At 40.8% G+C, this 16,555-nt stretch overlaps 1 protein-coding gene across 1 annotated transcript in view; it reads right to left on the bottom strand.

Moving 5' to 3' along the window:
• Positions 1-16,555, bottom strand: part of Tprg1 (tumor protein p63 regulated 1) — a 127,438-nt gene that overhangs the window by 90,912 nt on the left and 19,971 nt on the right. The window contains exon 2 of the mRNA NM_001108320.1: positions 8,082-8,312. Within this exon, the coding sequence (NP_001101790.1) occupies positions 8,082-8,303 (222 nt within the window). The 5' untranslated portion in view covers positions 8,304-8,312. The remainder of the gene's footprint in view (positions 1-8,081; positions 8,313-16,555) is intronic.

Genomic DNA, 16,555 nt, shown 5'->3' on the forward strand with positions numbered 1-16,555 from the left:
AACACCACAAGTGTGATGTTTATGGAATACTTTGATGCTCTCTACAGCTGTCAATGTTCTTGTTGTCCACACAACTACTTTTTCCAGTACAAATATTGTTTGGGCTCTTTCAGAATATAGAATGACAGAGAGCTGTGTTTCCTTACCTTTTAGTATTGTTAGTTAATTGATTGTTTTACTGTTTTAAAATTAATAAATTTGAATCTGCTAGTTTAGAGTAAAAAATGTAACAAATATGTAGGTACTAAGGTCTACTCTCAATCATCCTTATGGTTATGCAGGATTCAGGGGGAGTTGTCCTGACACCCTTAATTAGCTGGTTCATTGGTTAGAGTGCTCTGATGATAATTACTATAACTGAAGTATTGGGAGATACAATGGAACCCTGTACATTAACCAGTAACAAACACCGAATAATGAAAGGCTTTACCTTATTCCCATTATTGATCATATTAAATAAGAGGGAAATGACCACACTAGAAGTCAAAGACCAAATCCTTAGTGTAATGAAGCACTTAGCTCTGAGGCTGCAGTCTGAGACAAACAGGAAACCATGATCAATGCAGCACCTCACACAACATAGTGACTCTACTGTCTCTCCATTTTAGCCCTTAGTAGTTCCAGGCAAAGAAACCCTCTTGGGAAATTCCAGACTCCCCTATCTGTTCCCTTGCATTTCCATGATCTAGACTAGTCCACAGCCAATGCTGACCCAAATAATACCACTTACTTTGTTAAGGGTTTCCATGTAATAAGCTCCCTATCCCTATCCTTGTCCCTCTCCCTCTCCCTCTCCCTCTCCCTATCCCTATCCCTATCCCTATCCCTATCCCTATCCCTATCCCTATCCCTATCCCTATCCCTATCCCTATCCCTATCCCTATCCCTATCCCTGCAAAAGGAAGAAGCAGATGTTCAGGAAGGATTACTCTTGTCTGGCTTTCAGGCTTCTTCTGTAGCTACATTGATGGCTAGATAGAAACCATTTTTGCAATACATCTTAGTAATAAATTAGCCCCAAATCAGCCATAATGTGTAAAGGCCAAGCAAATTTGTATTTCCTTGGAAAAATGATGAAAATTCACCTTATCACAGCATCCCTGTGGTTCTGCTCTCACAAAAGAATAAATCATCTTTATGACAATCCTCAAGGAGTTTCAATACAATGGAAGCTGAACAACCTCTTACCCAGTGAGATGTTTATTTTCTAAACTAAATGGAAGCTCACACAGGCAATAACAATAAAACTAATAAATGTATTTGTTCCTAATGTGAGGGCAAGTCACTAGGAACCCTCTAGCAAGAGAAGAGGAAAAGGGAGAGAGAGTATGAAAGCCAAATTAGTGTCATGGAAGCAATGACATCTCACCACACAATGGGAAGTCCTGAACCTGCTTATTAAAGTCTCGCTGCTCACAATAGAACACAGGCTATAAAAAGGCCATAGGGAACCATTAATTAAATATTAAAAGATCAAATAGTTTTAGTCCCATTAGTTTGTATGTAATTTACATTCTCTAGTATAAATTTAGAGATAATTCTCCATCTCAAATCGCTTTCAACTTTCTGATAAGGTATCTGCAAATACAGAGCCCTACAGGGAGTTTAAAAATATCTTTCTCCATGTGGGCTAAGCATTGTTCTTTTCATAAAAAGTTGCTTTTGAACATCAGTCCCCACAACTAAGATGATTATCATAATATACCTCAAGTTATTAGCCTTGAGGGATACTTTTGTTCGGAGAAGGCATGAGGCCCTTTTAGATATGTCTAAGCAGTAATAGCAGATACACTGAAACAAGAGAAAAGGGTTGCAAATGGACCAAGAGCAAGTGTTTTAGACTTTTCATTTCTGTGACTTCTTATTCATGTCCCAAGGTCACAGATAGTATGGTGGCAGTATCAGGACTAATGATCCTAGGAATGCTGGTTAACCACAAAGAAGTAACACACCCTTCAGGTACTTTAGGATACTCACCAGGTCTCTCGTTCTCTGAGAAAAATTCCCAGGCTTGGCATGATCCTAGGGGTGCTGGTTAACCTTGGACAAGTAACACTTCCTTCAGGTACTTTAGGAAGTTGACTATTTTTCGGGTGTCACTTTCTCTGAGAAAAATTGTCCCAAACTATGTCAGAAAGGCATAATTTTTATACATAATGATAATGACCAGCAAACCACAAAGGGGGTTTAAAAGATCAATAATTTATTTTCTGATCTGGTACTTAGGCATGTGATATAATATCTGATATTATGATACTAAAATTACCACTTATTTGTCAAGATTTCCTAATTTCATGCTAGTCGTTTCTTTGTAAATCCTTCTTGAAACTCATAGAACTGAATCACTCTTCTTCCTCTGGTTTCCTTGAGTATCAATTCCTGGCACCTGACAAAGTGTGCTGTGTTCTCACAGAAAGCCAACAAATACCTTTCATTTCCAGATCAGTGATATGAACAGAAAATATTCTCAATATCCAGCTAAAGTTAAACACATTGTAGTATATATCCTCATTGTGGGATGCTATAATGCTAATAAAAAATGATGTCACAGAATAGTGTAGCCATAATTAATGAATATTTTTCATAGATATGCTAGTTGCATACAGAAATTTTGTATATGAGAAACAAAACAGAAATTCACTCACAAGTGTGTAAGAGTCCATGTAATTCATTTTTTAGTTAATATTGAACTATGACATTACAGTGACTTTTGTGTATCTAAATTTTCTAATTTTATTTATCAACAAGATACTTCTTCCGTGATAATCCTAAAGTCTTCCAATAAAACCGTTCAGCAACAAATTCTCCCACTGATTCTCTTCATGCTCTTAGCAATTTGCAATGCATAGACTTTAAATTCTTAGCCCAGAATATGTTGATTTGTCTGTGATTATGGCATGGAATCATAGTACTATAAATAGGTAACTAGGAAACTAGTTCTAGCCCTAGGTTTTCTGTTTCGTACACTCTTGGGAAAAGTCAAATCTCACTCACTATTGTGTTACCAAGAAAGAGTAACTCAAGCAGCAAGCGCACATCAGTATTGGCAGAACACTTATAGAAATGCAGAATCCAAATCGTTCGCCAGCTGGACCACGACATCTGAGATCTCACTTCAGATCTAAGAAGTCATCACGTTATGATGACTCTCACACATCGGAAACTTCAAGTGTTGTGATCTTACTTAATTATTCCTTGAGAAAGTCAACTAGCCTCCTCTTTACTGCCACAGACCCTTCTGTCAACAGTTACATCTCACCCTAGAGATCATGGTGAGGTCATAGGCACCTTGCTGCCATTTCTATGACTATTTATAGAATTGTGAATGTAAGCAAAAATAAGAGAGAGGAAGTTCTGAAAGTAACAATGTTTGAAATGTTTATAGATGTGTCGTACACTCTATGAATATTGACAAAGTTAGCTCTTTTGGGGCTCTATACAAAACTTGTGTTTTATTTCTACTTTTCAGGTTAAGAAATTGAGATTCACAATACATACATTCTCTCATTTATTTTTAAAAACGTTTGTGGGATAATGCTCATCCTATAATACATAAGGATGTATATAGAGTAATTAAATATATAGGGTAGTCAAGCTCTCTGTGCTAGTGTGGGTTACTTCCTACTGCACTTTTGATTAGGTGTTTCCCTGAGACCCACAAAACAACATGGGTTATTGCCCTTATTCTTGATCACCTACCAGAAATTGATGGTAGGACTATTTGTTGCTGAAAGCATCATGCACTTTAGTCATGGGACATGATCTCGCATTGGATCAAGCCAATCAATGTCCCTAGCTGAGGATTTGTCATCAGTTTCTGACTGCTAGAAGAGGGCCAGTCTTCTTCAGCAATGTGGCTCGTGGTGGCCTATGCCCCTTTGCATGTTACTCTACACCATAGATATGTACAAGCAGCATTAACCAAACTCAGGGGGTTATAAAAATAGAAGAAAACAAAGGAGGAGTTGAAAGAGAATGAAAGGAGAAAGAGGACATGACATGTTATGGGTTATGGATAGGGGTTTTGGAGGATTTGGAGGAAGACTCACTGGGCTGAAGCAATCTAAATTCATTGTATTTGTGTATGAAATTACAAAAGAATAAATTAAGAAACATAAACTGTGGCTGACGGTATTATGTTAATTCGGGTCCCCAAAACTGTAGGAGAATTCACACATCTACATGTAAGATACTGAGGAACCCTGCGCCCAAGTGGTTCTGATTGGTAAATAAAGATGCTGGCAGTTAATGACTGGGCAGGGCAGACAGAGGTGGGACTTTAGGATTTTAACAGGCTTGGGACCAAGTTGTAGAGAGGAGAAAGAGAACTGCTGTGCTGGGAGAAGGAGAAGAAAGAGGCCACACGTGAGAAGGTGCAGAACAGAGAGCATAGACATCATGTAGGAGTCAGGGTATAGTGGTCCAAGAGGGCTGCACTATGGATCCAAGATAGCCGAGATGGATTTTGTAAGTAATTTTTTGTAAGTAATTTTGTAAGTGATAACTTAGGAATATCAGAGGGAGGTGGATTATACAGGTGGAGGTTAGGAAGTAGCCCAGTCATTGAGCTGATTAAGGCATATCAATATATAAAAGCTGGGTGTGTGTCCTGCACTTGGGAATCCAGAAAATTGGGGGTCAGGTATTGAGGGAGGCACTGCCACCAGGATCAACTTGAGTATTTACCTGGGTAATGCTACAATAAACTGATTAGCATTAAGTGGCAATGCATTATTTTGTCACAACTACATCTTTACTGTGCTCCCACTTTTTTCATGTACACTTAATGCACACTCATTATATTTGTACAAACTTCTGTACTTTATCTGCTGGCCTGAAAGGGAGCAGGGTGCCCTTTACCCTCTTGGGCCACAAAGCATCTCCACAGTGACTTAATCCTGTTTAAGACAGTTGTCCTCAGAAGCGCTTGAGAACTTGGACTTGCTTTCTAGAAGTTTGATGAAGAGGGTACCATCATATAAAGATTTATCTATGTTGTAACATTTTTCTAGGAAGAGCAGTAGACACGCAACATCTAAATGAAGTTCTTGTACTCTGTGGCTTAGCTGACCTTTTTCACTTGACATTTTTCACTCTTTTAAAAAATGTTTATTTATATCTCATGTATATAAGCATTTCGCCTGCGTACATGTAAATGTATCATGTGAGTACCTGTTGCCTGTGGAAGCTGGAAGATGTCTGATCCTCTGGAAATGGAGTTACAAGTGGCTGTGAGTGACCATGTAGGTGTTGGGAACCAACCCTGCATCTTCTGTAAAAGCAGTAAGTGCTTTTAACTATGAAGTAATCTCTCCAGCCTCTTGTGTATTTACTCTTAAGACAAAGATAGTATGGTCTGTCCTACCTGCTTTCCTGTGTTGTATGGGGTCACGGTTCTTAAACAGAAGCTGTAAATATTTAATGACACATGTAGTAGCTGTGTCAATTCATCTAACTCCATGGTTTAGCTTCCCTGTATATTTTCAAATGGGAGTTAGTCTCAGAGAAATTAATTTCAATAGACAAACATGAAACTAATTGTTTTACTTGCTGAAGTTCAATTGAAGTCACTCTGCACTACAGCACAGTTCAGGAAATTGCTGCCCTGGCTCATTTGCTGGCGAGACACAGCATAAATACTAACATCTCTGTTCATTACAGTCTGACTTCATCCCTAAGATTTTCACATCGTCAGTTCATTGGCAAAGGCACTAGCTTCTAAAAGTGACTTTCCATTAAGATTGTGGAGGTAGAGATTGGTGATAGAGGTCAGTTTTTTTCTCATGAGTTTTACTTGTTAGAAATTTCAGTTTTACCAGGATGATATTCCCTGTTCCTACATAGAGAGCCAACTGGTCAACCTATGCCACTTTTAGGACTACTGTCAGAAGCAAAGCAAAGAGCTGTTCATAGATTGTTCAGCCAGCTTTCATAGCTGGGCCAGCTCCAATCACCAGGCCATTATTGTGTACCACAGCTTTGTACATTTCCATCAAACCATCGCTTCATCCATATCTAGATCATAAAACTCCAAAGGGTGCTAACATTTCCTTTGCAGTTCCATCTCCACTTAACTTTGCATATTCAATAAAGTTCACATATTTTGGAAAACAGACCATATGCTTGACATATGCAAAAACACTCACACAAACACAGATAGCATAGCACCTACCAAAGTGCCTCACACATAGGAGTCTACGTGATGTTTAAACACACACATATGCATACACACTCACACATTAAGTTGCTTTAGTTTGAACTTTATCTTAAACTAAGGTATACATTTAAAGTCACGAAGCCAGGATTCATTCAGGGCTATAAATTGCCTCAAATTCTTGACTTCCAATTATTTATGATATTGAGCTGGAAAATATATCTTGAAGGGCCAGAAAGATGAAGATAAAAATGATACACAAATCAGAGAACCTAAGCATGATCTCCAGATACCACATGCCTGCGCACACCTGCACACACACAAACACATACACACACGAACACAAATTTCAATCCTGTGGGGCACATATGTAACTCCAGCACTCTTGTGAGGTGGTACATGGAGATGAGAGAACTGGCCAGAAGCTTTCAAGCCAGTTAGTCTTGAGTATGCGCCATGGTAAACAAAAATCCCCACAAGAAAGTTCCTGTCCCAGATGTAGATCTCTCCCGAGAGACACAGCCAGAATACAGCAAACACAGAGGCGAATGCCAGCAGCAAACCACTGAACTGAGAACAGGACCCCCGTTGAAGGAATCAGAGAAAGGACTGGAAGAGCTTGAAGGGGCTCGAGACCCCATATGAACAACAATGCCAACCAACCAGAGCTTCCAGGGACTAAGCCACTACCCAAAGACTATACATGGACTGACCCTGGACTCTGACCTCATAGGTAGCAATAAATATCCTAGTAAGAGCACCAGTGGAAGGGGAAGCCCTGGGTCCTGCTAAGACTGAACGTGATTGTTGGGGGGAGGGCGGCAATGGGGGGAGGATGGGGAGGGGAACATCCATATAGAAGGGGAGTGGGAGGGATTAGGGGGATGTTGGCCTGGAAACCGGGAAAGGGAATAACACTCGAAATGTATATAAGAAATACTCAAGTTAATAAAGAAAAAAAAAAAGAAAGTTCCTGTCTCAATAAAGTAGATGATGACAATCAATTTCCAAAGGTTGTTCCCTGCCCTGATGTACAAAATCACTCCCACACATGAAAGAAATGAAGAAAGAGACAGAGACAGAGAGGCAATGATAAGAGAGATAGAGACACCTAGAAAGAGAAGTTTATTTTACAATGAAAAGGTACCCCATATATACATGAAAACTGTATTTTCATGGTTGGTTCACATTTCCGTATTTTTCCTCAATAGATTATGGCTATTGTGTTAATAAGAACTTTGGAGGATTGCAAAAGATCAGTAAGTATAAAAAGCAATCAACAAAGGAATAAGAAATCCATGAAGTACTTTCCATTTGGTCCAAATGCTAAAATATATAAAATAAAAAATTATAAAATTATAAAAATATGGCCTTTTACTCCAGTATATTGTCCATTTACTTTCTTGGCTCCAATGCTCAGGTGAGAACTCTGAGCCCCATGCTGCAACTGCAGATAGAGTTTCAATTTAAAAGCTTTGTTCCCATGGTAACACCAACATCCCAGCATCCGGGCTCAAATTCCACTCAGCCTCAGCAGTACTTTCTACACCACAGTCTATGTCTTTCTAAAACAATGAGTTCACAGTTTTACCTTCTAGCAACTACATTACATGTTCTCTAGCTATTAAGCATTAATTCTTTGGGGCCAGATTTTGCATCCATGAAGGAGTGAAGCCAAATCATGTAGAGGCCACAGGAACTGAGTCTCCTTGATGCTGTCTGAGAGATAAAAGTTGACGTTGACAGGTCTGGTTTGTCAGAACTTTAAACCCTTCATCCATACAATGAGAATAAAAGCAATTACATGAGGATCATGGTGACTATTAAAAGAGGTTTATAAGATATGTAACCCAAGGCAAAATGCAGTATAGAGAAGGTGGTAAGATTTCAAAAGAAATTTTGAATAGAAGTGGAATCATGATTTTACCCGTGTTACAAAGTACTTCCGTGAAACATAGGGCTGGTGATAAGGATTGGGGTACAGTGTTGCTTTAGTCAAACTCTGCTGTCTTGAAATCTTCCTTGGTCCTGAGTACTTCTCCGAGTCCCCCTCCTTTGTGGACAAGTGGTCATTCTCAGAGGATTGCTCCTCTTCCTCTTGCTTCAGAGACACAGGCTGGAATCCTTCAAAGCTCCCAATTGTTGACATTTCTTTAGCCTAAAACAATGAAATAATTTTTTCATTAGATGATAAAGATTCCCACCTGTATCCTGGCTATGGCAAAACAGTTTACAAGGAGGGAAAGATCTTCCAGAAAGGGAAACGGTCATACTTTGATTAGACAGAGGCACCAGTGGACAGTGCAGCACAGTTAGCTAAGTGTCACCCATGTGTAGTGCCGTCACCTGGGAAGAGAAGTAGAGACTCTCAGGGCTGAGAAAATGAAGCTGTGACTCACGCCATTTCCTCAACTTTAATACCAGAACATAAACTGAACATAGGAAATATAGCATGAAATTGCTGCCAGGTAATTCATCTTTGTGATTGCCTGGCATTTTTGTCTAAAACTCTACTAACTTGGTTTGTATTTAAGAGTGAAAAGCAATGAGAATGTTTCCTCTGATCAGCTTCAGGGGACTGGTGTGAAAAGTATGTGGTTTGAGTAAGGATGGTTTCCATAGGCTCATATGTTTGAATGCTTGACCACCAGGGAGTGGCACAACCTGGGAAGGATCAGGAAGTGTGGCCTTGTTGGAATAGGTGTGGCTTCATTGGGAGTGGGAGTTGAGGTTTCAAAAGTCCAAGCCAGGTGGGTGTCTCTCTCTTCCTCGTGTCTGTGGATATGAAGGAGAATGCTCAGCTGCCTCTCCAGCACTATGTGTATCTGTGTGCTCCCACGCTGTGCGCCAGGATGAAAATGGACTCGACCTCTGAAACTGTGAGCAAGCCTCTAATTAAATGTTTCCTCTTCTAAGCTTTGCCATGGCCATGGCCATGGTATCTCTTCACAGCAACGAAACACCAAGAAAGGATATAAACCACCTGGAACTGCATATTTTCAAATTAATGTACTAATTCTAACATTTTATTTTAATGAAACAATTCAGAAAAATGTCCAAAGACATATACACATACTTACAGCCTTGTATTACATTATGTAAGTTCTTTGATAACACCATTATGTCTAGTAGAGAAACGCTGTATGTAATAAATACCAATATTAAACATTTGCACAATCTTGCACTTATATGAAATAATCTAAATGAAACAAGTATTTTTCACTAGTAGAGAACTGGACAGGTGAATGTCAAATATAGTGCCACTCTTAAAATATGAAAACATACTTTATCATAGAAAGATGTCTAAAAATATCTTTATGAAAAAGAAATTTTATGAATTATATTGCTCAGTTGTCTTATTGCTCAGTTGTCTTAAATCATTCATAGAGAAAGAAATGCAATTTTAAAACATGTATTTTCCTATGTGTATCCATCTACAAGTGGCCACTATTTCAAACTGAAAAAAAAGTCAAATAAAATGTTAAAAGTAGTTCTAGTTTCATAATTTTGTGGCTACCTCTCTCAATTCAGTTTCTGTGCCTCTGGGTGCTAACAAAATAGCCATTTAGCATTTAAATACAAACAACAACTTGATTTCTATTTGGGAAGTGTCTTGTCTTTTTTGCTTTGCTTTGTTTATGAAGACAAAATAGAAGGCACATGCAGGTCTGAATAAAATCTGCCTGATCAGCCTAGCGCTCTGTTTTCTAGCAGAGTAAGAAAACCACATGGGGACATTGCCTATGCCTAGGAACTTTGCCCAATCATCCAATCATCCCCACAGGAGGCCCACTCACTAATGTGTCCTGGAAGCTGGCTTCATGGCTAGGGTCACCATTAGGAGTGACGTCTTAGTCTCAGAGCTGGCTCTATGTTCTTAATCAACTAAAAGGCAGCTTTAATTCCATTTCCTTGGTTCCTGTGAAATGCCAGAAAGTGGGGTGGGGAAAGCCTAGTGTGCCAGCATATTTTCACCCTTAAAATTGAGACAAACCAGAACATTCAAAGGAGGTAAAAATAGCATGATCACACAGTGTTGTAGAGAGCCCTTTCCTCCTAATTGAAATATTATCTGTGGGAGGAAGGAGAGAAGCTCACACAGCTGAGGCTGAGGAAGCGCAGCAAGTTACTGGAGTCACAAGGCTCCTAGCCAAGGTTTAGAAGCAGGAACAAAGGCTCAGGAAGGTGACCCTCCAGCCAGCCCAGCCACTTGCAAGTTCTGAGAGTTCCAGGAATGCACTTTCCTGCTAGGGTGGGCTTTGATGATGCAGCTGTCTTTGAGTCAACTGTGCTCCTGTTAAGTAAAACCTCCCTAAGCTACGAAAGGCAATCACCCCAATAAACTTCACTAAGGTAGTAGACCTGCACTGAATTGTCTATTTGGTCAGCTGTTTGGTGCTCTCCATTGGAGGTTAATAGACTTTGCTCACATCTCTTCACCTAAAGCAACACACGTGTATTGGCCAAATCAAAGCACTTTGGCAAAAGATGATGCTACTAGCAGTTTTGTCATGGTGGTGGGGGTAAACAGAACCATCTCTGGCAACTATGGATGTCACTTTGAGGGGGTTGAATTTAGTAGAAAATACAGTTGGTTAAATTCGTGGATTGCCTTATGCGGTTCCCATTCCATTTTATCTGAGCTGACCCTCAGCTCCGAGACCTCAGCAGTCACTGTCGGGATTCTGTCTAAGCTCCAACCCACAGTTACCTGGCAACAGCCAGGTATGCTCCGCCCCATAGTTGCCTGGGAACAGTCAGCTGTGCCTGACTATAAAGGGGTCTGCTGACCCTCTCCTCTCCCTCTTGCGTCTCTTGCTTTTCCTCTTCTCCTGTCTTCTTTGTCCCTGTCCCTTCTCTTCTCATCCTCCCCCCCCCCCCGCCCCACGTGCCCATGGCCGGCCTTTCCTCTCTTCTTCTACTCTTCTCTCATTAAATCTTTCCACATAGAACCATGTTGGTTTGGCGTGTTCTGTCTGGGCACGAGCCAAGATTTAAACCCCAATGGTCACAGTCGTGTTTACTCCTCATGCATCCGTCTGAGGATACAGAGTAGGGAGGACCACCTAAGGCATACTTGGCAGTACTTATGGACATGCTTTTGAGTCCAGCTTGCCCAAATAGGCTTTCCTGGACTATTTGTGTAATGTTATAAAGGCAGGTACACAAAGGTTGAAATTGGCCTTTGAGAATAAAAGGTAATGGAGAAACAGAAGAGGATAAGGAAGAAAGGAAGGGAGGAAGGGAGGGAGGGAAGGAAGTAAGAGAGAGGGAGAGAGAGAAGAAGGGAGGGAGGAATGGAGAAAAACAGAGGCAGAAAAAGAAAGAGACAGAGACAGACCAAGAACCAGAGGAGCACTTCGGCCTTGCTAACTGTTCTGTACTCTATGCCTGCGGGTTGGCACCTCCTTTCCAGTGGGTGTTGGAAGGAAATGCATTTCCAAAGTTCTTACGAAGGAAGGTTTGTGTCACAGGGAAGGGAAGCCTGCTTCTGTATTTGTGCACTCTGTGAACACACTAACAACAGACATCTGCTCAAGGCTCCTGTGCCTGGAAAACAGAGGGAGGATTTAATTAGCACCACTTCCTCTCCCCCAGGCTGTCTTCTCTGGAAACACTTGGGGAAGGCAGCACTCTTAGCTCTCGAACTGTCTGAGATCCAGGAACTGAGGAGACTCTCAGCTCCATTTGCATTCTTAAAGCCTGAAACCCTGGAAGCCCCGCCAGCCTTCTTGGCTTGCATTGGAATGCTCATCAGCCATGGGAGTGGGGGATAGGTGGGGGGAAGGTGGGTTGGGGACATCACCAAGGTCAGGGAATAAGATTCCTCAAGTCTCCCCATTCAATGTAGAGGAGGGTAGGAATCTATCTAAGCACCCCATTTGGTTCCTTGGCCCTGAAAACTACCAAGTCAATAGAAAATGCCCTCTCCTCTCCGCTTAGAAACACTGTATACACTAAAGTAGTAAGAACACAGAAATCAACACCAGTAACCAATCTTCCCTAAATAAATGGACCCATTGCTTCTGCAGTGCAAATTCTGCATGGCAGTGGACCTATGGAGCACCGCCTAGAACTGGAAAGGGTTGTCCTTCTGTGATGTGTCCTAATGGATTTATCTCAACCTTGACTGCTCCGGTAGAGGCAGCACAATGTTATAGAGAGGTAAATTCTCCAGCCTTAGAAAAAAATGTGATTTGGCAGCCACTGTTGGCAAAATCTTCCCATTGTGGGAATTTGGGCAATGAAGATCTCACCTAAGAAAGAAAGTTTTCAATATTGCTTGTTTATTCTGGGTGGAACTACTTAGCCACCTAATAGTCAAAGACACCTACATACAGACATGAAAAATAGAATCTCAATAGGTAGAGCAGCCGCATGGGCCTCTTAAAAAAAATTAAATGAAAAATGGAAAGCAGCCATTGGCCTTTGCAAAGAGATGATTCAGATTTATTGAAGGAGTGGGATTAGAAGAGATTTCTAAAGATTAAGTAATTTTACTGCTGTATATGTAACTAAAAAATACATATAGGAATAAATGCCAAGTAGTTTCCAAAGAATATGCTACTTTTCTTTCAGTTAGATAATACAAGTTCTAAATCGCTCAGTTGTTAGAAAAAAATCAGAGCTAATTTTCACATATATATATATATATGTGTGTGTGTGTGTGTGTGTGTGTACATATGTATGTATATGATATGCAGATAAGTTACTTCTAGATCTTTGTCTAAGTATAACTGTCTCTATTCAAAACTTCAATTATCCCTCTGTGGCTGTTTCTAGTATTTCAGGATCATGTAGGGCATAAATTATAACTAGAGGATTATCATCTGCTCCAACTCTTTGATTTTATAAACACTGGCACAGAACTGTGGAGATGAAGGACTCACTCAAGGTCATGCAGCTTCTGGGATCACACACAAAGAAGAACAAAGCAGGAGGAGTCACAGAAGGAGTCCTTAAAAGAAGTGTGGGCAAAATGGAGGTCCTGGCAAAATGGAGGCTCTCTGGCAGCCAGGGGATTGGAGACACAGCTCCATGAAGCAGGGCTCATCAGCAGTTTCTCCATAGTAAGCCATAGTCATTGCTGTACACTGAAGCCTTTCTTGTTCCCCAAAATCAGAGAGCTTTCAAGATCCTATAGCGTGTTTTGTATTCTTTTCAATATCAAAAGAAAAATAACATTTTAAGTTAAAAACAATGCTTTGAAATGTTTTTGTCAGATCAGAAAAAAGTAAAATCTGTTACATACCCAAATAACCTGCTATACATAAGAGGGACAATTATCAAAGTATTTCAAGTCATCAACTCATGATTTTTAATTTAACTAATTTACATTTATTTTTATCCATATGTGTGTAGGCTTGCATGTATGCATACATTCCACATGTGTGTAAGATCCCATCAAGGCCAAAAGAAGGCATCAGACCCCTGGAACTCGATCTAGTTAGATCTAGCTATATCTAGTTAGATCTAGTTCGAGTTATGTGTGTGCATTGGGAATCAATCACACCAGGGTACTCTAAGTGCAATTCACCACCGAGCCATCTCTTCAGCGTCAACTCACAGCTTTTATTAGCAGTGTTATTACAATGGGAAGACTCTCAGAGCAATAGGGTCTTGGGCCCACTGAGATGATATGCTTCTCTGGCTCAACTCTACACCCCACTGGTAACATCCCCACTGAATATTCTCCTCACATTCTTAACCTTCCGAGTCAGAAATGTTCTCCCAAAAGTGTTTTCCCCTTGCTCTAATCCCAGAAACTCTGTCCCATGCTGGAGGTTCTCTCTCCACTATGGAAGTTATATGATCTGACAGAATCATTTCTTTCTCTTCTAAAATCAAAGGCAGAGGCAGGATGTTGATCCCAGGACACATTTGTTTCTCGGAGACATGAATGAATACCTATTCTGAAATAGATTAGCTGAAAAGGAGCTGCCAGCCACATTTGCTTGGCCAGGACTTGAGTCAAAAACATCAGAAAAGGTCTTGGGAAATTTTCCTCTCCCCAGAGTTCAATGAAAAAAAAAATAAACAAATAAATAACAAAACACTTTGTATGTAAGAAAAATGTGTCATAGTTCAGATCAAGCACACAAGACTGATGTTAACCAGAGACGGGTATAACTCAGAGCTCTTTCCTAATAGGCCTTTTCCCAAGGCTACAGCAGATCTGTTTTCAGACCCCTTACCCCTTTCAGGACCACCTTCTTGGTGAAGATGCACAAACAAACTCTCACTCACTGTATCTCCCCATTACCGACACCGTATAAAGTTACATACACTTACTTTAAAAACCCTGACATGGGTATCTTTAATATCTAAGTGTGAATTTAATACTGAATAGTTCAGGCTCTTCACTGGTCTCTAAAACCTTGGGAAGACAGGTTTCCCCAGTACCAACTCTGATCAATGTTACCTCCCACTGTATTAGTCCATTCAATCTGCTATAAAAAAGTCCCTGAGGCTAGATAAATAAAAACAACATGAAACTATTCTCATCACTCTAGGGGCAAGTCCAAGATGAAGAAATTGGGTACTACATTTTGAGAAGGGACCCAACAGTGTCCTAACATGGTACCAAGGACAGAAAGGGGTTAACTAGACCTGACTAGTTAACCACAGCGCTTTCATAAGATTGGCAAGAGACAAAACCTCATGCTCTAGTTACCTATGGAAGATCCCACTCCTAATACTGACACACACACATGGGATTAACACAGAATGTGAATTCTTGACAGTGCACAAATTAGAGCAATAGATGAGAAAAACTAAGCCCAAAAGGATTATGTGTCTCTTGAGAACCTGTGAGTTATTAAACTTTAAAAAGTTAAATGCAGACGATAAAATTCAAATTATAGGCATCCTAGGACAACAATATCATGCCCCAGAGAGTTCTTGTGGTCAGACTTAGACCTTAGAAAAGTCTTTAGCTTGTTAAGTAGAACGATTCATTTCTCACCGGTTGCTATGCATGTGGTAGGGGAGGGAACTTGAATGTTCGTTGCTGGGCTGTGTGCTGCACTCAAAGGTATCGACTGTGCTTTCCCACTGATGGCACAGCTACCTACACGAAGGGGTTAACATTCTCCAGGCATGTCCCCAAAATAAAACTCCACTTTTAATTTTGACATTTTGTAAAGGTAATTTATGTGAATTTATGTGTGCAGCCTTTCTGAGTCTCTGTGCAAGCAGCCGAGGGATGTGTGGCGGATAAACAACAATACTCCAACACCTCGCAGCTCTCCGGCAAGCTCGCTTCTGTGCCAGTGGAGATAAGAATATTGGCAAATGATTCTTCACAATTTCACATTTTGTGCATTAGCGATAGCACGCTAGCAGGGATGCCGAGTCCTGAGGCAGGAGGAGTTGAAGGAGGGTCTCATCCCTCCCAGGCCTTCCTGAGTCAGATGAACCCTCTGTTCTGCATCTGTGCCTTCACCTCAGAACAGCTGGTAGTGTCGGGGCTGAGGAAAAACACAGAGCCACCGAGGGACACAGACTGTATCTACAGTGACCAGGGCCAGTAAAGTCACTTCCTCACTGCTGCTGTCTGGACTGCTGCTGGGGCCAGACTTGGTCTAGGTGAATTGTCTGTCTGGAAACTGCAGAAGATGTCTGCAGGGAGAGTGAATGGAGCCTCCGGTCTCCAAACGCATTTTAGGAAAAGCAGATCCATTTATCATTTGTGGAACGTTCTTCTTACCCTTTCATGTCGGTGAACAATGGCACTCAAGTTTGAAAGCCGACAGCGTGAATTATATTTAAATTTCCTTCCAGCTCAATGACTTTACAAGATCTCCCTGAATTTTACAGTTATAAGCCCACAGAGAAGGGTTGGGGATTTAGCTCAGCGGTAGAGCGCTTGCCTACCAAGCGCAAGGCCCTGGGTTCGGTCCCCAGCTCCGAAAAAAAAAAGAAAAGAAAAGAAAAGAAAAGAAAAGAAAAAATAAGCCCACAGAGATAGCAAAGGGATTCTCCTGACTTGTAAATGCTGTGAGACCAAAGTCAGAGAGAAGAGTACGGTGGCAGTAATCAAATTGGATGAGCATCATGGAGATTCTGGGACACGGTGCTCTGGCTTCCCTCTGCCTAGGATGGGAACCCACATGGACCAATTAGAGACAGCAACAATGGAGAGCAGGACATTTAGCAAGGGCACAGCCAGAGATGGGCCAGCACCTCCATATCTGTAGATGCATTTAAAGTAGCAAAGAAATGAGAGGTCTACGGAGCATCTCACAAAATGTCAATGCATAGGGGGGAGTTCATCAAAACTATGTAAGGGAAATATAGTCATGTTAAGAGTATTGGTCTTAGACATACTTTTTCGTATACATCTTTAAGAGAACTTCTCCCCTCTCTTTTAATCTTGATTAGCACTTTGGTATTGATCAC

Source organism: Rattus norvegicus, chromosome 11, assembly GCF_036323735.1.
Source record: "Rattus norvegicus strain BN/NHsdMcwi chromosome 11, GRCr8, whole genome shotgun sequence".
Lineage (NCBI taxonomy): Eukaryota > Metazoa > Chordata > Mammalia > Rodentia > Muridae > Rattus > Rattus norvegicus.